Source organism: Pezoporus wallicus, unplaced genomic scaffold, assembly GCF_028554395.1.
Source record: "Pezoporus wallicus isolate ANWC-B61680 ecotype Strahan unplaced genomic scaffold, APGP_CSIRO_Pwel_v1 contig_8488, whole genome shotgun sequence".
Lineage (NCBI taxonomy): Eukaryota > Metazoa > Chordata > Aves > Psittaciformes > Psittacidae > Pezoporus > Pezoporus wallicus.
The window spans coordinates 245,384-266,807 of NW_026641095.1; the positions used below are offsets into that span (position 1 = coordinate 245,384).

Genomic DNA, 21,424 nt, shown 5'->3' on the forward strand with positions numbered 1-21,424 from the left:
GGCAGAGATCAACAGCAGAACAAGTGGCAGGACAGCTCACCGTGCCAGCATTTCCTGGATATAATGCAATACACCCACACCCAGGCACTACCAAATCCAGAAGACACCGTTCCTAGTTTAGACTTCACTCTCCTCGAGCCACAGCAGTGTAGTGTTAGCCAACCCCTATAGAGACTTGAAACTATTTGCTTCAGAAGTGGATGTACAGAGGAAATGGACCTCGTGTCACCTTGCCCTGGGCCACACTATGCACAGAACACGCATCCCCAGCAATCAGGAAAGGCACAAGAGGTTTTTAGCTGCATTTTTCTGTGTGTTGGTCAGTGCTTTGTGGCTGATCAACCTTCAACCCAAGCCTCCAGATGTTCTTCTCTCCCAGCCACCACCTATAGCCAGGTATGGTAAAGATTCAAGCAAGGAATACACACTTGTGGAAAGCAGAGTCACTATAGAGCTATCGACTTTAGAGGGGTGTGAGTAGGAGGGGAGACCAGGGGCAAACATGCCATGCTGCAAGCCTAAGGTGTGAACCTTGTGTTCATAACGCAAATGTTAAGCACTGAACATACAGAGCGGAAAGGAGAATGAAGGCATCAGCTTTGGGAAGCACCTCCTCAAGTGAAGGCAACTTCCAAGTTCCTCCTTCAGCAAAGGCAGGGTTGTCAGGTTCTAACACTCACAGAGGGTGGCAGGAAGCAGCAGGAGGTGGTTATTTCTGCTTCCACAAGCCACTTGTGTTCTAGGACAAGTTCACTTGTCTGGTTCTCATCTGCTCTGGACCAGCCCACAAGCACGATGCATCTGCTCACTTCATGAGCAGGGAGGGGGCTCTATTGCATCAGGTTGTTAACCCATTTCTTCTCATTTGAGCACATTTTACACTTACAAACACGTCAGTGTTTAATCAACATAGCAACGAGCTCTACCATGGCCTGGGAAAGGCGAGCAGAGGGAAGGCTGTGATTAGGACCCATGGGACAGCATCTCGAGGGACCACGGTGGCATTCAAACCACTGCTGAAGTGACAGCAAGGCTAGGACCTGCACAAGGGAAAAATGAGCATTTCAGCAAGTGAGGTAGATGAATTTAAAGCAGCACTATTTCAGTCCTTTCCTAAGATAGTGCTGCTGGAAAAAAGAAATGCAGCCTGAAAATACTTGGAAATGTGGTTACCTCTTGCCAGTCTGGGACAGCAGAGCTCATCCTGTCCCACATCTTTGGTACACTCAGTGCAAGACCATCCACTTCTCCCTTTCTGGAAGGGAGCTCATGATATGATATGACAGGACAAGGGGGAATGGCTTTAGCGTGCCAGAGAGGAGACTGAGATGATCAATGATCTTAAATGCACTCAGTGATCTCAAAGGTCTTTTCTGATCTAAATGATTCTATGATCTCCACATGAAGAGCCAAAAAAGCAGCCCAGTTCCTCTCCTGCAAGGCTGAATGTCACCTACCTCAGAGGCAGCCTTGTAGAGGACACACGTGCTTACCTGATCCAGGAAGCAACACCTCACTGACAGGACACTGCTCCAGTTGTCCCAAAGAATAAATACCTGAAAGGAACAACACCTTCCATCAGTTCAGGTCCTTAGTTAGAAGGAAAACAAGTTGTCTTATTAACTTTATCCTGAGGCACCACTTGCACAGGAAATAAGAGACACTGTGTGCAAACCACCACCAAACAAAGGCTTTCATATAAATGATAATTTTATTGTAAATAACATGATACATTGGCCTGGCTTTGCACTGCAAGCCCCCGGTCGGTACATATAGATTACTGGTTCAAGGTCTTCTGCACAATCCAGGTTAAAGCAGTTCTCCCTGCTCCACCCTATGTCAGACAGGTAATAAAGTCCCTTTCTCCCTTTCTGGACTGCCCCCCAGGCACATTTACCTTTCCTAACTGAGAAATCAGAGCTGCTCAGTGAGATCTGCTCCCGAACAAGGCTGGGGTTTGAAGACCTGAAGCCCAAACACCATTAAACCACAGAGGACAACTATTTTAGGTTGACAATTAAAGACAGACTGAATGCTCCCAGCTCCAAGGGCAGGTACCACAGGGCTGTATCCAAAGAGAGAAAACCTTCCCATGCAGCAGCTATTAACCTAAGCACCAGTCCCTGGGATCTTATTCAGCCTCCTGGATCTGGCCTTTGCCTGCCAGGATCAGCGTGTACAGCAGGGATGGGTGGGTTTATTGAAGATTCCCATGTTATCCTGGCTCTTTGGGCACTTGGGAATCCCATGTGTCACCTGAGCAGGTACCAATCTCCCTCTTGGTCCATTTGTTTTGGTTATTAATGGCAATGGGAGCTGTTTGTTTGGAGCATCAAGTCCTTTGGGAAACTACTCCAAAAATGGGAAAAGAATAATCCAAATTGCTGCCACTAGAATAGGCAAAGGCTGCATTTACTGGAGAACAAGCAAATAACCTGGAATGCTCAGAATCGTCACACCGAGACCAAAATGCCAACAGTTTGTTTCCTAACAACTCGGGGAGAAGCAAATCCCCCATTCCCCCAGGTTCCTTTTTGATGGCAATCTCAGACATCTTCCTGCTCAGTTCCAACTGTCTCAGGATAATGGGACTCCTCCAAGATATTCATCTTCAAGCAGAATATTCCCCATTTCTGCAGCCCCTTCCATCCAGGATTCACTGCTCAATATACCCCTCCCTGGAAGCAACAGCACAAAGCACAGCACGACACCTGCAACAGAATCAACTTGGTTGGAAAAGACCTGTAAGGTCATCAAGCCCAGCCTTTACCCCAGCACTGCCAAGGCCTCCATGGCACTAAATGGAAACACCAGCTCAGGGTCAGCCTGGCACTCCCCTAAATGAGGTTGTTCCCAGCTTTTCATCCCATTCTGCCAGGATAAAGAGGTCGGATGCAATTCAAACCAGAGGTGTCATTACATTTATGTCCACTTCAAATGCTTTTGCTGCCTGGGCCATGTGTAAGTGTTGGTCTCAAGCAACAGACTTTGGAGTCCAGATCTTTCCCATCCCCAGGAGGCTGTGAGGAAACAACGGTGGCATTTTGGCTTGGCTTTACCTGTTCTAAACCATCAGCAAATTCTCTGCAAAACCAGCTGCTTTTTTTCCTTTGTAAGTTCATAAAGGAGTCAAAACGTATTTCCCCTCCTCCCCCCCCGCCCCGTAACAGTCGCTATATATAAAAATCACCAAATATGATCTTTTACCATATAAATAAACCAAAAAAGTATGAGGCATCACCGTTTACATGATGTAAAAAGAGCTAAAAAAAGAGCGATAGAAACTACATTCATAAAAGTGCATCTCCAACCATAGAAGTAATGCTTTGGCTTGTTCCTGTGCCGAAGAGATGGCATTGGGTCAGGTGCTGGGATACAGGAAGTCCAAGCTGGCACCCCATGTTCTCTGTCACTGTACAACTGCTATTTGCTTTCATTACTACACACTGGAACACAAGTGTATACGGAGTAGGCACATTTCAGCATAGGTGGTGGGAAGGACCAGATGCTCTGGTGGGGAGAGGACTGAGCCCATCAGCCCAGGATGCTCTTTGCTCTGCTCTGGAACAGCCTTCCATGACGTGTATGAGGTAAAAGCCACAACAGATCCTGAGGATTTAGTTGCTTTGAAACATTAAAAGTGACACCATTTCCTCATGCCCCATTCTCTCACAGAACACAATGTGTGGGACAGCAAGGGAAAGACCATGGAAGAAGGTCTCAATTTGGTGAGGCCGAGCCAAGGGGAGAGAGGAACCTGTGCAGGCAGCATCACTACACTCCTGATCGCTGTTGTACGTCTGCAGGGTGAAGTGGGATGAATTCCAATCTTTGGTATATGTAGGTGCCAGCTGCAAGGCTTGAAGAGCGCTGCCTCCCCTATTCCTCTCATCCAGACTACAGGAATAATCTCACATTCCTCTGCAACACAGGCAGCCATTTATCCCCCAGCAAAGTGGTGTAAAAAGCTCCCTGTCACAGAGTAGCAGCGTCGTGCCCTTGCTTCCCTTGGATGTGAGCGACAGTGAAGTGCAGGCTATAAGTCAGCCATGTCTTTTGACAAGGTGGAGTCAAGCTCCAGCTTTGGAACAGATGAATAGAAGTGCCCTCACTAGAATTAATAAATTATGGAACAAGAGCTTTCCTAAAAGGCATCCCCCTTAAGTGCCTACAACCTACACAGTGCATCCTTGTAGTAGTGCAGGAGAGCCTCAAAGTGAAAGCAACAACTGAGTACACATTGCTCTGAGTTTGGCACACAAAAACCACTTCAGGTTGTTAAACCCTTTCAGGGAGTTTTGGTTATTTGGCATTTTTAAGGTTCTTTCCCCCCCACCTTTGAATTCAATCCAGTCTTTCTCATGTGGTCAAGGTTTCATTAAAACTTGCCTTATCTTACTACCAGTATTCACCTATAACCTGTTCATTTTACTGCATTAGGAAAGCAGTTTTCAAGTTTTTATGGGGGAGGAGTGGAGGTTATGTGGAGCCTTAATATGGTTTCCAAACCAAGAGCAGAACCCCTTCAGTAATGCTCTATAAATCAGTATTTTTGCTAATACCACGTTTCCTTCGTTTCCTTTCACACAGATAACTTCTAATTACTCCAGGAATCCCCAGGAGTGCTGGTCTTTTAGGAGTGAAATAAGGATTATTAGTGCCCAAATCAACAGAGTATTGAAGGTCAGTGAGCCACTGGGAACTCCAGAGATTCGGTACCTTTCACTTGGTACCTGTGTGGGTTCTCCAGTTAATTATAGCAATATTCTAGCGTTGCCAATGCTCTCTCCTGTTCACTGTTAGATTTAAAAGCTTCTCGAAATAGGGCTGTAACGTTTTATGGCAATCTTAAAGGAACACTTGCACATCTGTAAAACAAAGCACACACACTGAAGGGTTGAGCTTGATTCTAACTTACTGTGCACAGGTAAACCTAGTGTCCAGCTCCATCTCCTCCCCATAAAAATCTCAAATTTCTATGAGGCCAGGACCTCAAAGAAACACATAGGCTCTTCCTGAAGTAAATTCCTGGGCACCAGATGAGCTCTCTTTGGTTTAAAGGATGGTAAGAAGCTACCAGCCCAAAAGATAGGTGTGACAGAAAGCTGTTCCATAGAACTCCCTTCCAGAAGGGTTTGTTTGGACCCAGCAGTCCAAGGGAGATGAAGCAGGAGCACAGATTCGTTGGCTCTGAGGACACAAACTGACACTGTCTTAATGCTAGCACAGACTGAGCCTTGGAAATCAAGCTCTGGATTTTCTAACATCAGTGGCAGAGCCCTTATCTCAGGGCCTGGAGTGATTGCATTCTGCTGAAACGTTGCTGATTATCCTGCCATTGAGCTAGAAAGACCTCCCTCACCCCTACCCCCAAATCCACGGTTTCATTATAAAATAACACTATTCACATACTTTTGAATCAGTATTTTCTGAACACCTTCAGATGCTGAATACTTCAGAAGAAAAATAGATCATTATATAGCGAGCGCACGCTCAATGACACATGGCTTTTTGCTGGAGTCATGTCCTAGAGATGCCTCTAAAGCCCTAGCAAGTCTGGAGAACAGTGACCCACACGTAGAGAGCTGGTCTGGATGGCTGTTGCACGTTTCTCTTCTGAAGAGCATAGCTCTTCCAGTTCCCACTTTGGTTCAGCTTTCTTCTCCGTTCAACCAGTGAGACACTTCCCATTCCTGGGCCTGCAGAGAACATGCAGCCAGCTGCAATTTCACATCAAGGTAACTAGGGCAAAAATGCAGCTCTGTTTCGACCGCTGGCAGTAGAACAAACATCAGTCCAGCAAACAAAGGTATCAGGCACAAGAGCAGACCCTAGGTTCCTTGGCATAAACTTCCCCAAAGGACTAGGCCAGCTGAGTTGGCATTTGGAAGATGCAGCACCACAATGGGCAGTTGCAACTAGACCAGACGGGGCATGGAGAGCCCAGCAGGAGCTGCTAGCGAGGGAGGTAATTCAGTACTGGAGCTGTGCAAACTGATGTCTGAGCAGCTCTTCAGCAGAGGGTCTGTGCCTGGCTTCCACAAAGATCTGCTTTAGAAAGTCCCGGCAATGTTCTGATATGTGGGAAGGGAGCTGGGGGTTGGTGGGTTGGGTGGCGATTTTGAAGATGGCTGCCATGGCTTCGTACTCTGCCCAGGGTGGTTTCTCTGTCAGCATTTCCACAACAGTACAGCCCAGGCTCCTGGAAAAGCAGGAAAGGAAAACAAGAAGCAAGGATTGACACACAAGAACACACGGAACGGCTGAGCAGTGAACAGCAAGGGCCAGGTCTGCTCTGAAACCAGCTAGAAGATGGCTTTGTGTTCAACAAACCCCACGTGGGCACAGAGCCAGACCTACCAAGGTTGCTGCTTTTCTTACTGTCAGCTCAGCAGTGAAGTGCTGAGACAGGGAGGCTGGTTCCTCACTGCACCAAGAACCATTCAGTGCCATCTGTCCAGCTACCTTCAGCTCAAACTCTCCTCTCAGCAAACATCTGCATTAACAACAGAGGACACGAGGTGCACAAGTGATGTCCCTCAAGGTGCTGTTTGACCTCAGTGGTATTTAGGTGTTGCTGCCCCTGGTACTTCTCTAAGGCACTTGGTCTAAGGTAAACCCACACTTTTTAACCAAGCTCCAGTGAATCCCAGCTGGTTGATCCCCAAAAGTCAAATCCCTTTTCAGTGCACAGCCTCAGAATGCCCCAATATCTCCACTTCAGAGGAAACCAACCACCGTAGGCAGTCAAAAAGTAAAGTCGTAACGGCTCCAAAGTGGGTAGGCAGCAAGTTAAACCATGCTGGGGCACACGCATTATTACATTAAGGCAAAACTCCTACAGTTAATGAAGCTCTGCAGGCTACTTCAAGGCAAGGAGGAGATGATGGGGATGGACGCAGCTGAGCCACCTCTCTGAAACAAGTGGGATGCCAATATTCCACAGGGAAGGGTTTCAGGACTAATTGCTTCCTCCAGGCCACAGATTAAGCAAAAGCAGTTAGTGAAGATCTAATACCCAGTCCTTTTTGATCACATCGCTCCACACAAAAGGCAAAATTGCCTCTTGTACCTTTAAACTAAACCCCCTTTTGAAGTGAAAAGCAAAGCAAAGACGTTTTCAGCTGCAGGCTTGCACCAACTGCCAAGACAAGGAAGGAAAGGAATTAAACCCAGTGAATATGCAAAAAATGATTTCTTGACAAGGTTTAAAATCCAACGTGAACATTTTACACTGGTTTCCAGCCATTTAAGACTTTACTAGAAGAGAGTACAGAAAATGCAAACCATGTGTGCTGAAGTGCTGGGGGCTTGCTCAAAAGCGAGCAGGGATATATTATTGTTTAGACTGATTTATGCCGTTTAAGCAGATCCGGTTTCTTTAAGATACTCAGCAAACGGCAGGAATGTTTTTCATGTCAAGTCACTCCAGCAATAACAAATAGCTCACATATTCTGCTATTTAGGAAAAAGAAAATTGGAGAGGGGCCTGCAGCAGTGGCAGAAAGCCAGAGGCTCAGATCTGTTACGTCTTTGAGCCTCTTGGCCATGCACATCCACCCTGGGACTAATGCTGCACTGGAAACTTCTGACCCCCCTAAAGAACCATTGGGATTGTAGGAACTGGAGCCCAGCCAACAGCAGCGTCTCTTTGATGGGAATGGACCGATGTCAGCACCAAGAGGAAATCCACAACTGCACCAACCCAAGGGGAAAGGCACGTGCTCCATTCTCTCCCCAAGCATCCCATCTGGGAGAGTCTGCAGAACTTAACTCTTTCCATACGAGACACATTTCAGCTCGTTCCACTCCCTGCTTGTACAGGAAACAGCACTGGCCTCACTTTACTGTGCACAGACAAACACACCTTTTGTTACTGTCATTTAGTTTAGTTTTATCATCTCACCTTTTTAGGGCCTCCAAAACTAACATTTTGACACAGGACATTTGGCCCTCTTCTTTCAACAGAGGCTGTTTCCTGGCTATGCCAATAATAGCATGGCTACAGTTTCCATTCATGCATAGTTCAGATCACCTCTGATCTTGACCTGTATCTTTTGTGTTATTCCAGGTTTGGCCATCTTTCCCCTAAAGCTCAAATTCTCCATTCTGTTCATTTCCAGTGTGTTATAAGCACACCTCTCATTTCATAACCAAATGAATGGATTCTCCCTAACCAACCCTCAGGCTCTCTTACGAGGGATATAAGGAGGAGGGACACCTTGCATCAGTCAGAAAACAGAAAATCAGCTATCAGTTTGAGGGAGGAATGAGTGGAAATCGTCCCTGAGGAACTACAGGAGCAGTTGCATGCTGACACTGCAAAGCACAGCCTGCAGCAGGTCATGTCTTGAGTTCAAACCAACTCCTCCACTTTGCCTTAAACTTCTGATCCAGGCAGAATCACAAGCTGGATATATGGAGGACAGAATGTGTGTGTCTTATCTCGCTCCAGGAAAGGTGTAATTGATCTATGGACAGAAGGTTCAAGCCTCACCATACGTCAGCTTTTCTTCCATAGCCTTCTCCGCTGATCACCTCCGGGCTCATCCAGTACGGTGTTCCTGTGACAGAGCGGATGCCTGTTCCAGACATACAGATTGTCTGCAGCCGTTTGCTGGCCCCAAAGTCCCCAAGCTTCACATTCCCAGCAGAGTCACGGAGAATATTGGCTCCTGGACAAGAAACAAAGAATGGAGACAGCTGTTTTCATGCAATCCAGCTGCTGGATCCACAGCCGATGGAGCTGACACCCAACCCAGAAATACCATGCTCATGGTATGGCTTTTTCCCTATTATGCCTCAGGTGAGCTGCTAAGCATCACTGCTGTAATGCAGGCTGCAGACAAGCCAACTGCTAATGGCTGTAAATGGGAAAAACTGCAGGGGAAAAACACAAGGAAATGAAGGGGGAAGGGAAATCAGAGCTGAGTCAGCACCATCATTGTTACACTGCCTGTAAACAGCTCAGCCTATGCAGGGCCCCCAGGCCGATGGCTGGATAGCACATAGCTGTGTAGGAAATACTTTCCTTGGGATGCTGCTTTGGTGAGTACAATCATTGCTTTCTGGTCAGCTGGGTAACAGATGCAGCTAATGAAAACACTCTGAACTCCTACAATAAACAAGTCAATCTCCACTCCTGGGTCAGAGGTTCTGAACATGAAGCACCAGGATAAAAAGCAAACTTAAAGAGTGGAGCTTGCTTAGCTGCCCAGAGAAGCTGTGGCTGCTCCGTCCCTGGCAGTGTTCAAGGCCACGTTGGACACAGGGGGTTGGAGCAAGCTGGGCTAGTGGAAGGTGTCCCTGCCTGTGGCACAGGGTTGGAACTGGATGAGCTTTAAGGTCCCCTCCAACCCAAACCAGTCTGGGATTCTATGATATGTGGACATAAACTAAGACTTAGACACCAAACCCAATGCTTCCTTCAAAGGCACAATAAGATAAAGAACCCTGTGTTGCCATTATGTGGTGTGAGCCTACGTGAAATCCTTCTGCCCTGAAAGAAAATGCACTTCTGCTGGGAGATAGTTTCATCACTTCACTTTCCCACTGGAAGAGCTGAATTCAGTGGTGTACAAGGTGTTATTCAAGAATCAGCATCATCTTTTCCCTTTGCCAGCCCAGAGAGCATGTAATGAAGGCAGGAACAACCCTCCTGGTTCCTCTAGAGCACAGAAGAACTTGTGTGGTGTCTGCCACATCTGTTGCCATTAACTCTTAAGGAGACTGGCTGCCTCCATGGGGTTATACTGGGAAGAGGGTGATTAAGGACTAATCACAGCGGCTCTACATGGAAAACTGGAGGTTTCTTACACAGATGAGGCAGGATACTCACAAGAGCCAGATGTAAGCAGGATTGTCAAGGACAGGCACAGAGTACTGATGGCAATTGGTATGCCTACCACCTGAGAAACAGGACTTTGGCTCTCAGGTCCTGGAGAGAACAGCCCAACTTCCCTTACCCAGCCTAGGACATCAGGTTCCTTAAGCTGTGCACATGAACACAAGACCACAATGGGACAAACTGAGCAAAGCCATGTTCAGGAGCCCCGACACTTCTGTTTCCAGAGTTCCTTTAGCACGTGGGACAGACATCAATCATCAGCTGCTCTCACCTTTTATGTCCCTGTGCACAATCATGTTGCTGTGAAGGTACGAGACTCCCTCGAGAATCTGGCGAGTGTATTTTCGGGTTACGTTTTCCGTGAGAGCACCATAAGCCTTCAGCTGGTCCTTCACTGACCCCTGCACCAAAAGCAAACAGGAAGGGTTGGTGAAGAAATGCCAAACCACACACCTTGCAGTCTCCATTCAATTCCCATGAGCAGTAAGTGGGTTATACACACAGCTGTCTCCTAAAGCCTTTCTAAGAGGCTCTTAGAGCATTTTGCCCTAAGAAGCTCCTTTTAAGAAAAGCAAGGACATGCTTTATGGCAAAAACAGCTTAAGGAGGTTCTGGTTCCACCACTCTTGAGCTGTGCTGGTACAACTGCTTGTGAAGACAAGCAATAAAATAGATTAGCAGACTGGTCCAGATCAAACCCCTCCCTTCTGCAGGGTCACTTTTAGCCTCATTTGCTGTACTATATGAGGCTGCTCATTCATTGAGCCTCATTTACAAGTTGGCCCAAGTCCTTTGAAGTACTTTGGTGGAACAAATTTAGACTGAAGAAAAGAACTGCCTTTAGTGACTAATGAAGAGAGCTGCTGAGGCGCTGGCACAGGGTGCCCAGAGAAGCTGTGGCTGCCCCAGCCCTGGCAGTGTTCTAGGCCAGGTTGGATGGGGCTTGGAGCAAGCTGCTCTAGTGGAAGGTGTCCCTTCCAAGCCAAACCATTCTGTGATTCTATGATTATAACCCAGCATGAGAAAGTGGCACAACTAAGAGGGTATTAGGTGGATTACACAGAGTGATCACACCAACTAATAAACCCACTTGTCTGACTGTATGATCTGTGACTGCACTGCTTGTGTCAGCTCTTACCCCTGGCATGTACTCCATGAAGATGGTTAAGGTCTTCTCTGCTCGATCCCGTAAGCAACCGTAATACTGAACAATGCGCTCGTGCTGGAGGTTCTTCAGCAGCTGAATTTCACACTCCAGGGCACTCACTTCCTATGGATGTTGAAGGAGAAAATGAGGTTCTGGCCCCAGAAATATTCCATCCTCATAAATGCGTCCAAGTCACTGACAATATGAGACCACCACTACACTGAAGAAGTCTAATCCATGGCATTGGTTCATCTACTTCTTGGAACAGGCAAGCATTACTGATGTTTCACATTAATCCTTACTGTATAATAAGCAGGTAAGCATTGGAGCAGAAGCTTTGACAGAACATGGGTCCACTATCCAGAAATGGATTTAGCACCAGAAAAAGCTGTTTCTCGTCTTGATTCTGTAGCTGAATGGTTTTAGCCAAGTTGTTTGGAAGCATTCTTCATGAGCACCACAGCTACAACCTTCCTTCTCCCCCCCAAGCTGAGGACACCGAGTGTTAATTTCCATTATGCAGAAGCACTGAATACACAGTTACAGCATTGCCTGGAACCCTTCTGTAGGAACCTCAACCCAAGCAAGGGAGACAGCAAGACTACAGGTGCTAAGAGCTCCTACACAGTCCTGTTCTGATTCCAGCTGATGGTTTTACTTGAATCAACTCAGAAACAGCTTCCTCTCTCACTTCACACAATCTGCAGCTATCGCATATGATCCAGATTCTTTGGTTTATTATTGCCACAGAAAACAGGGTATCATAGCACACAGGCTATCCAACAATTCCAGACTGAAGCAGAGATGTTTGTTGCCCAGGAAAAGTATCAGGTTCTTCCCGAATGCAGGGAATGAACAGGATGACTAAAGATATCAGAGCATGCGGATATATGGGAAAAAGAATGATGGTTTCCCCAAAATTAATCCCAGTTCCCTCTCTCCACTCCTGCTACTGGAAGGTGCCAGGTTCACTTCTCTGCCTTTGGGAGAGGATGCAGCTCCTCTCCTCAAGAGCAAGGACCGGGCTGCTGCAGAGATATGTGGAATCTGAGGAAGTTGCTTAATTGGGCAAACTGATAGTTTAAGGATTGGAGCTGCAGTGAACATTCCAGGCTGTTCTTCTCTGGCTCAGTTACTGTCTGGTTTACAACAGAGACAGTTGTAGGAACTGACTAAGTTAGGACTTGGCGCTGGTATCTCATCTAAAATCAGGATAATTCAGTCTTCATGGATCAGTTATTCCAGCTCAAAGTGAATTTGTTCAACACTGGGAAATTGGTACATTGTTAAAATAGTAACAAAGAACTTAACAGCCATTCCAGCTGCGCTCATTGTGCAGGGACCTGGGTGCTAACCTGTAATTTAAGGTGCCCCTTCCCATCTCCACTGTTTCCAATGTGTTGTCATATTCCTGTTCTTGATGTACTGACACCACAGCTCAGTTTGTTTTGAGGACAGGAAGAATTCAGAAGAGGAAGCAAGTAAATAATACACTTGATACAGGGCCTACCATATACGCTCAGAAAGTGGATTTTCCAAGTGCATGCAGTCTTTTTTTTTTGTTTAGAACCAAATAAAAGTCCTATTTTTTCCTGGGGTTAGTTTCATTCACATCCATGCCTAACCAGGAACACAGGGCAGTCTAGTATTCCTCAAGTAACCTGGCAACAAACCAAAAAGCTGAGAAAGGAGAGCCAAAAACGAAGCCAGAAAATGGATTTTAGTTCCAGGCTGAAGTTAATCTTACAGAATAATGACTCCTATTCCTCTCCACATGACTTGAAACCCCAGGATAAACTAAGGAAGGTGCCAGCTTTGGAGGACAGACAGATCCAGGCACTTGAGAAGATCTTACAGGGTTTTAGAAGCTGTGATGAGAATTACCTTGCTTGTTTCAGGACTCTCTGGATCAAACTGGACCTGCTTAGCTGCAAGCTCTCTGCCCGTATCCACATCATAGCACAGATACACACGACCAAAGGCACCTTGGCCCAGCAGTTTCCCTCGTCGCCAGTTTATTGGAGCACTCGGAGCTGAAAGAGAACAGCAATCATTTCTCTTTTCATTTGATCATTTCAAGATAATGGAGAGCTCTTCAAAGATCAATCTCCATCATGCTGAGACTGGAAAAGGTATTTTGCAGTGGGAAGGGTTTCACTGCAAGGCTATCTCTGCAGCAGAAGAATTAGAAGTCATAATTCCCTACTAGAGAGTGATAGGGTAGGAGCCATAACGTAAGCACAGTGCAGATATCTTCTTTATCTGCTGAACAATCAGACTTTAACAAATATATATCTGAGGACCAGCTAAAACAGCCGTCTCCAATAGCCCAAGCAGGATATTACATCAGAGGGAATGCTGAGTTCTCATTGTTCTACTGCAATGCACAAGCAGTGGTCTCCTGACCCAGAGATTAACACCTCAGGACAGGTTTTCAGACTGCGCTTAACACCGAAGCATACCCTGCAAAGACCAGTACTTTGACAAGACACCACCAGCCTTGTGCAGTGCAATGCAGCCAATGATGAGGAGTCTAACAAGAAACTCTAAAAACGAAGATAGGAACAAGCCATCTGGACAGTGTGAAGATACAGAAGAGCTGAAAGATGAGCTCTGCCATATCTAATGTAGTCAGATTTCCTGCCAATCAGTGTTTTATGGTGTTACCTACTCTGCTGCATTAATGCCTTCATTTTGATCCTTTAGTTTGTGTACAGGATAGCTGAAGTTCATCAGAAATCACTCATTGTCTTATTTTTTATTAATAATGTAAATTTTCCCGACAAAACGACCCAGGGATGACATCAACACAGAAGTAAACCTTTCTACTAAGGAGCACATGAAAGATAGAAAGGCCTTAACAAATGGGTCTCAAAACACAGCCATGGAATTATAGAGACTGGATTGAGAGGAGCCCTGAGGAGAAGGACTTGGTGGTGCTGGTCAATGAGAAGCTCCCCATGACCCAGCTTCAGTGTGTGCTTGAGCCCAGAACCGCCCCCGTGTACTGGGCTGCACCCCCAGAGCGTGAGCAGCAGCTCAGAGAGGGGACCCTGCCCCTCTGCTGCACTCTGGGGAGAACCCCCCCGCAGCCCTGATCCAGCTCTGGGGCAGCAGCACAAGAGGGACGTGGAGCTGCTGGAGCGAGTGCAGAGGAGGCCATGGAGGTGCTGTGAGGGCTGGAGCAGCTCTGCTCTGGAGCCAGGCTGAGAGAGCTGGGCTGGGGCAGCCTGGAGAAGAGAAGGCTCCTGAAGGGGAGACCTCAGAGCAGCTCCAGTGCCTAAAGGGGCTGCAGGAAAGCTGGAGAGAGGCTTTGGACAAGGGCCTGTAGGGACAGGCCAAGGGGAATGGCTTTAACCTGCCCGAGGGGAGACTGAGATGAGCTCTTAGGCAGAAGCTCTTCCCTGTGAGGGTGCTGAGGCGCTGGCACAGGGTGCCCAGAGAAGCTGTGGCTGCCCCATCCCTGGCAGTGCTCAAGGCCAGGTTGGACACAGGGGCTTGGAGCAAGCTGCTCCAGTGGAAGGTGTCCCTGCCCGTGGCAGGGGTTGGAGCTGGGTGAGCTTTAAGGTCTCTTCCAGCTGAAAGCATTCTGGGATTCTATGATTCTATGTGGTTTTGAATGCCTTGTTAAAATCAGCTATGGTTATGTATTGGGTCTGGAGTTCATCTCTAGAAGTCCTTCTTGCCTCTAACCCCAGGAGGCCTTTCCCCCGTTACCACCAGGATGACTCCTACTTACATTTGGTGGGAATGTTCCTCTCCTGCACACCAAGGGCATTTTCACTGTCGGCGCTCCGCAGGCGGCCCCGGGGGTCCAGGTACTGCAATGCCAGGCCTAGGTTTTCCCCATTGGTGCTTAAGGAACGACTTGAAGGCACCAAGGTGAAGAGATTCCCTTGGTGACGCCGTATCCGGGGAAATGTCCTGCGACCTGAGGACAGAAAGGACCATTTTTAGGTAACACGCTTCCAAGTGGAAAGAAGTGCTCTGGAGGTCGAGCACTGAAGAGAAGGGAGAGAAAGAACATATTCTGCTCTGTTCCCATGGAGCAGAATCTACTGCGAAGCAGAGAAGATGCAAAAATATAACCGCTCAGGGCTGATGCTGCTTGAGTTCAGTACAGCTTTGGATCATTCCCAAAGCAGAAGGGAGAGAAAACTCCCCTCAGATCTAAAGTTGCCTTCCAAAGTAAGAATCTATACAGGCTACCACCCAAGCTCCAAAGCCTGTTAACAGCTACACAGACAGAATGACTTTCTAGATACCATGCATGAACTTTCATTATGCAAATCAAATACAGGGAAAAAACTTGCAGTCTTGGTTGAGAAATTCATTTGCATAAAGCCATCTGATGAGCAGGGATGTGATTCTTTAAGTCACTGGTATATTTGTAAGACCCTGAAGCAAGTTTGTATTGTGAATTAGCAAAGCAAAATGAACCCCTGAGGTAGGAACCCACTACATATGACCAAGGTTAATAACTACATCCATTGCTCAACCCTCACTGGTCAGCCAGGATACCCCCAGAAGGACAAACTAAGCACAGAATTACAAACAGGCATCATGGCTTGCTATGAGGATGTGGCAACATGCACGGCAGCATTAACTCTAGCACTAACTGCAAGGACCAGGGCACTTCCAGACTCTTCAACTCAGAGTTCCACTTGCCCCTAGAGGTTGCCATTGCCTCACGTTCTTGTTCAAGCCTGGAACTCAAGTATGGAAACAACTCACCATCGCTGTAGTCTTTGTGCTGCATGGAGACGTTGTAGCGCCGGGGATAGGTCCCACCTTTCCCTGCTTTGTCATAGATCTGATTCTCACGGTCTGGAAGGAGATGTAAAGAGAGGAGTGAGGCTCCTTCATAAAGTCTATGTTCTAATGACACAATTTTGCTGTAAGAGCAGGATCCTTTTAGGAAGAGGAAATAAACTTCACAACTTTGCAATCAACATATCCCCAGGTCTTCTATTTATACAATCCCAGCAAGCATGGAGGGGAGCCAGCATGTCTGGATCTTTACACTGGACACCGACATACCTGAGAACTCCTGTCTATTATCAGGAAAGCTTTGTGCCCTGGACATCCGTGACTTCCGAAAAGATGGACTATTGAAGAAAGAAAGCAAGAGTAAGATTTACAATCCACTGGAGTAAAACTTACGTGGACTTTAAATACAAGCTAATATATCTGCACACCAGTAACAGTGAGCTGCAAATCCATGTCCTTGCAATGACTGCACACTACACCTGCAGAGCTAAGCCAGGCTTAGCCCCAGACAACCAGACCATCTTTCCAACACGGACCGCTATTTCTGTTCAGTTTGTGACATTTATTCAGCTGCTCCCCAGTCTGTGGTGTAAGAGCAAGTGCTTCCTTTAGACACATGATGTGGAAGGTTAAAAGCAAGGCTAAGAGGAGGAGCAGAACAGGGTATCATCCTCACATTGCTCACAGGGCAGTAGAGAATGGGGACTACTGTCCCCAGTGATTTACCATGAGGGTGAGCTCCTCTCCTGAAAACCTCAGTGCATTTTCCTCTCTACTTGCAGCTGATGGCAGACACTGCTTATAACCCTCCCATTTCTCTGCAGTAAGCAGGACTCCTCAAGCAATCCTAGTCTGGTCCCCCTTGTTTGGCAGAAGGTTGTTACCATCTCTTAAGAGATCACACAAACTCCATCACTGCCAAAGCCATGTTATTTCACTTCTATTTTTGTTAACTAGTGGAAACGGAGTAAGCCTCATACAGCTTTCAGACTCCCAAGTGAGACTCCTTTCCTCCCACACAAAGAACAGCAGCTTCCCCAGATGATGCCCACTCCTGTAACAACCAACCAGGAAGGCTTTCTCTCCCCAGCACTCCTCCACTCAGGGCAGGAAAAGAGGAGAGAAGGACAGGTAACAAATTAGCAATGCCCTCCCCAAATGAATGTGTTCATATTCACAGGTTAACTGTAAGCGCTTCCTTGTGCCTCCACAAACCGGAGGAAGTGAAGAGCTACAAACCCAAACCTCCAGCGCTGGACAAAAAAGCCTACACAGGAATCAGCTTGGAGAAACCTTAAAAACATTCTGAAGCCCAATGTTACAGGTGCTGGGAAGCCACAGCTGCTATTCAAGTTAATAGGATCTACAACTGCCCATAACACCTCAACACCAATGGCAAAGAAAGGGAAGAAAAAGATCTAGAGCATCAGACTACGACAAACTCTTCATCCAAGGAAAAGCCCCTTTCTTTACCTTTGGTATTAATATTCTACCTTGCAGCACACAGAGATCTACTCTAACGGTGTATTTCTGTAACCTTAGAGTAGTTGTTTCTTTTCTCCTTTTAAATGAGCAAGTAGAGCCTTGTCTAAAGGAGATTTAAAGATGCTGCAGCCAGATGCAGGCATGCTTCAGAACTCTGTATCTGTAACACAGAGCTACTGAAGCACCAGTTGGTTGGTGTCTGGTTTTGCCAGACAATAAACCAGTCTTATGATACAATTTGTTCTCTTCAAGAAATATATTGGGATATAGGTAGGAAATAAGTTCCTATTTCCCTCCAAGCAAATGTATGAGCTGGAAAACAGACTTTTGCAGAAGTACAGCTGGCATTTTGATTTCAGCATGTAAGTTCCTAACAGCTTGTACATTTGTACCTGTCTGCTGACCTGTCCAAGGACTGGCAGCTTCCTGATACTGAGTTTTCAGCGCTGCTTAAAGGGTCCAGCATCTGCAACACAGAAGAAATCACATGGTAACATCAGTTCAATCTAATGCCTAAGAGGCTGTGCAGGAGGATCAGAGCCCACTACTGCTTGCTTAGAGATGTCCAGATAAAGAGGGGAGTCTAAAGCTATTTAGAATCTACATTTATCCTCCCACAGAAATTAAGGACATACCAATTTGAGACATTGCTTTAGGTGTCGAAGTTTAAGTCAGCCTTGGGCTGTGTTTTGATCCCAACTGAATTCAGGAACAGAATCTCTGCTGCTGCTGCATTGCTGCGTCCACCTGCACATCGCCCTTTGGCCTTACTTCCTACTCTTTGAATAGAGAAAGCCATTTCAAATGCAGGAGGGTCAAACAAACCTGAGTGCACATGTGTGACACCCACCAAAACTGCTCATTCAGAGGTGAACAGACAATGCCTGATTCACAAGGCAACTCCTGGCACTGCAACAAAGGCTTTGAACCTGTACATCTACAAACGAGTCTGAAGCACAGTTTAAATGAACAGAGCAGTTACTACTAGGTGCTAATGCAACTACAGCTAGTGAATATTATGAAATGGGAAGGCCCAGAGAGTTCCTTAACTGGTGGACTTAGTTTTTTCCCCCCTAATGCTCATACTTACACACTGCTCACTGGTTTCTGGGATGAATTCTCCTTCACTGTTTATGCTGGTGTAGGAACCCTGCCGAGCAATGCGCTGCTGCCTCTCTGGAACGTACCCAGGAGGTGGTGAACTTCGGCCTGTGTTCTGGGAACCTGGGCCAGAAAGAAGCACAGTTTGGGTATGAATGCTGCTTGAAAGGAGACTGCACGTGCATGTACACAGAATCCAACGCCTCACCTCTAACACGAGACCTCTATGACCACAGCAACTCTGTAGTGAACCTTAACACTACAGTCTGGATAGAAATGGAACCAGGAGGTGCCATGCAAGAAAGGAGATTGTTCCATAAGCACCTGTACTGTCATTTTAGATACTACATGGCATTATTGAAGACCCTAACACTCACCTATTTCTACTCAATCCTGCTCAACCTTCTGAGTTTCAGTATCTAAGGGGGGAAGAGGACTCCAGGAATCCCTGCCTTTTGGGCATGAACCTCATCGTTAATCTTCACTTAACAAAACACTTGTCAGAACGACCTATCTTCTGCTTTAAGTTTGCTTTAACGGGTACCATTTACCCTGAGTGACAGCACTATTTCTGCTGGTCATAACGGTTGTCCCCAGCTGGGACAACTTGGACAAATTATATGCACACTGAGCAATTGCAGGATGCCATGGGAGCACTGTTACCTTTGTAAAGAGCCCCCAGATGTCTGTTTTACTGTGTAAACCCAAAACTATATAACTACTTTGGTCAATTCTGCAGTGTCTGTTACTTACATGAGGTTGCTACATGGGCAGAGAGGATGTTTAGGGGCCCAAAGGGGAGAAAACCATTGTACTCATCTGTGCACAGTACTACCTAAAGAGTTTCTGTTGTGCTACTTACTGAGAGAAACATTACCCCCTGGATTTATGTTTTTCCCTTGCAGATCTCAAAGCTGATGACACTTTTGAAAGAGGAAAATACAAAATCCCTCTTTGCAGTGAGCCATCCACCTGCAGCTCCCACCAAGTCACCCTGGGAGCTCCAAGACATGCTGTGCTTCAGCCAATCTACTCAAGGTCACCCATGAAGATCTGTTTTAAGATCTATGCTCTTTACCACGCTGTCTTTCATTATCTGTGTGTACTCAGGTGCTATGAAAGATGGGTAAAGATCAGCAAATCCTCTCCCAAGGAAAATATTTTCTACAGCAGTTATTGTAAAACAGAGCGAAGGCAAACATCAGCAGAAGCTCACTGCAAAGCAGAGACCCATTTTTTGGAGGACTGAGGTAGGAAAAAGGGACTCAACAACTCAAGGCTGGCTTAGAGTGCATGGGGGGCGTGAGCTCCAAAGTAACCTACTGCTTAAAGCTACCAAGTGGCTCTGCAGGCCTCACGTGGTGTTACCGGCCAACTGGTGTGGAGATAAACAAGAGAGTGTGCTTTGGGGCTGCACTGGGGCCGGGAGCACACTTTCACTCCTTCCGATCCAATGGCACGGCTGGCCAAAGGGAGCCCGAGTCCTGCTGGCACCGACCCAGCTGCTATTGTGGAAAGGCCACCATCACTGGGCAGGAAAAGGAAGTCGGCACTAAATCAGTGTATATCAAAGGAAGTGAGTGGAAAAAACACAAGTGCTGCCAGAATTCTGAGCAGCTTTTTGCCTTTTTTTTTATGTTTTAAACTAAAAGTTATCTTTACTTCCAACCCTCTGCCTTGGCAACTGCAGGCTTGAGGCCCATCCGCTTCAGAAGACAGGCACTACAGATACATCTGCTTGCAGACAACTGCTGTTGACTTCTGTTGTGGTAGCAAATAGGAAAAGTCTCCATGCCTGAAAGACTACAAAACAGGAGCACAATCCTCTTCCCAATCAAAGATAGGGAAAGAGAAGGAAGACTGAGCTACTGCTGAATTACTATCAGACCTCTGACAGAACTGGAGCTCTTAATAACGTAAGAGCCTGGTACTTTGACGTGTTCAGCAAAGAAAACCAATGCTTACTTGATTGGTGAATGACAGGGTAATAATCAGGAATCATCCATAAGCTGGGATAAGAGGAAAGAGTCTGTACAACTAGAATACAGAAGGGGCCCCTTATTACTATACAGTTTACCCATGACAGACACTCGGTACAGTCTGTTAGCTTTGGCATCATTATTTGGATACTTCAGAATGCCAATAAAGGAGATTTTTTTTCTTTTTGTTAATAGAATATTTCTGGCACTGAATTTGTCTGTGCAAAAAGAAACGTGGTGTTCAGACACATTTCCAGTGCGTGGATACTCTGCCTTCTTCACAGGATCAAGGAATGTTGCTCCTTCCACGATTAACTTCCAACTAGAAAGGATGGGGAAACTCTTTTTGTCCCAGTTTCAGTCACGTACTTCACAAGCTTTCAGCACTTTGTCTGTTTGCTACTTCATAAAAGCAAACTGCACAGCAGACTCTAGGCAGGATACAAGCAGGTTTGCTGGAACTAATGGTCTAGTTCTCCAGTCCTTCCCTAGTGAACTTACTCTCCCAATTACTTTTGTGTGGATCTGCCTCCAGTTTAGACCCCCCAGTATGGAGATCGTCCATCCTAGCTGAACTGGATTTATTACTTGTCATTAAGACTGCACTGCATTGTTTCAAGGCTGTTCTGAGCAGCCTTCAACCATGGATTTGAATAGGACTGTAGAGTTACCCGAGAGGTTGTAACACAAACTGGGACAACTTGGACAAATCCAGAGAGATGGAAGGCATAAAAATCAGAGGAGTCTTACATGGACCCTTCCACTGACCACTAAGCCATCAGAAACACAAAGGAAATGAGACAAAGGTACAGCTTACTCTCACTTTTCTCATTACCTTTTGTGCACCTATGGTATGAGCCTTGTGCTCTACTCATCTGGTAATGATGAGAATGCAGGGGTAGGGAATGCAGTACGTTGGACATGCAGTGGCAATTCCTGTGCTGCTGCTAAAATGCTTCATTACAGGAGTGAGGAGAGATTCCAAAACCCAACATAAAAACAAACCCCAAATCAAATCTAGGTTTCACAAACTGCCATTGCCAACCTAAATAAGAAGCTTAATGGACTTGCATAAGCTTACCAAATGTCTAACCT

General features: G+C 46.4%; 1 protein-coding gene across 3 annotated transcripts in view; it reads right to left on the bottom strand.

Moving 5' to 3' along the window:
• Positions 1 to 1,435: 1,435 nt before the first annotated feature.
• MAP3K3 (mitogen-activated protein kinase kinase kinase 3) overlaps positions 1,436 to 21,424 on the bottom strand; it is a 31,749-nt gene continuing 11,760 nt past the window's right edge. Inside the window, exons 7-17 of one of the 3 annotated variants that reach the window (XR_008973855.1) lie at positions 18,340 to 18,473; positions 17,642 to 17,715; positions 16,035 to 16,102; positions 15,729 to 15,821; positions 14,734 to 14,925; positions 12,879 to 13,027; positions 10,986 to 11,117; positions 10,119 to 10,248; positions 8,498 to 8,675; positions 5,413 to 6,202; positions 1,436 to 1,556 (exon numbers count right to left, since the gene is read on the bottom strand). Coding sequence is in view for 2 of the 3 variants with exons in the window: in XM_057421988.1 (XP_057277971.1) it covers positions 5,974 to 6,202; positions 8,498 to 8,675; positions 10,119 to 10,248; positions 10,986 to 11,117; positions 12,879 to 13,027; positions 14,734 to 14,925; positions 15,729 to 15,821; positions 16,035 to 16,102; positions 17,642 to 17,715; positions 18,340 to 18,473 (1,379 nt within the window). In the remaining variant the exon portion in view is untranslated. Of the gene's footprint in view, positions 1,557 to 1,692; positions 6,203 to 8,497; positions 8,676 to 10,118; positions 10,249 to 10,985; positions 11,118 to 12,878; positions 13,028 to 14,733; positions 14,926 to 15,728; positions 15,822 to 16,034; positions 16,103 to 17,641; positions 17,716 to 18,339; positions 18,474 to 21,424 lie in introns of those variants that run through there. The other 2 variants (XM_057421990.1, XM_057421988.1) reach the window with 2 other exon arrangements.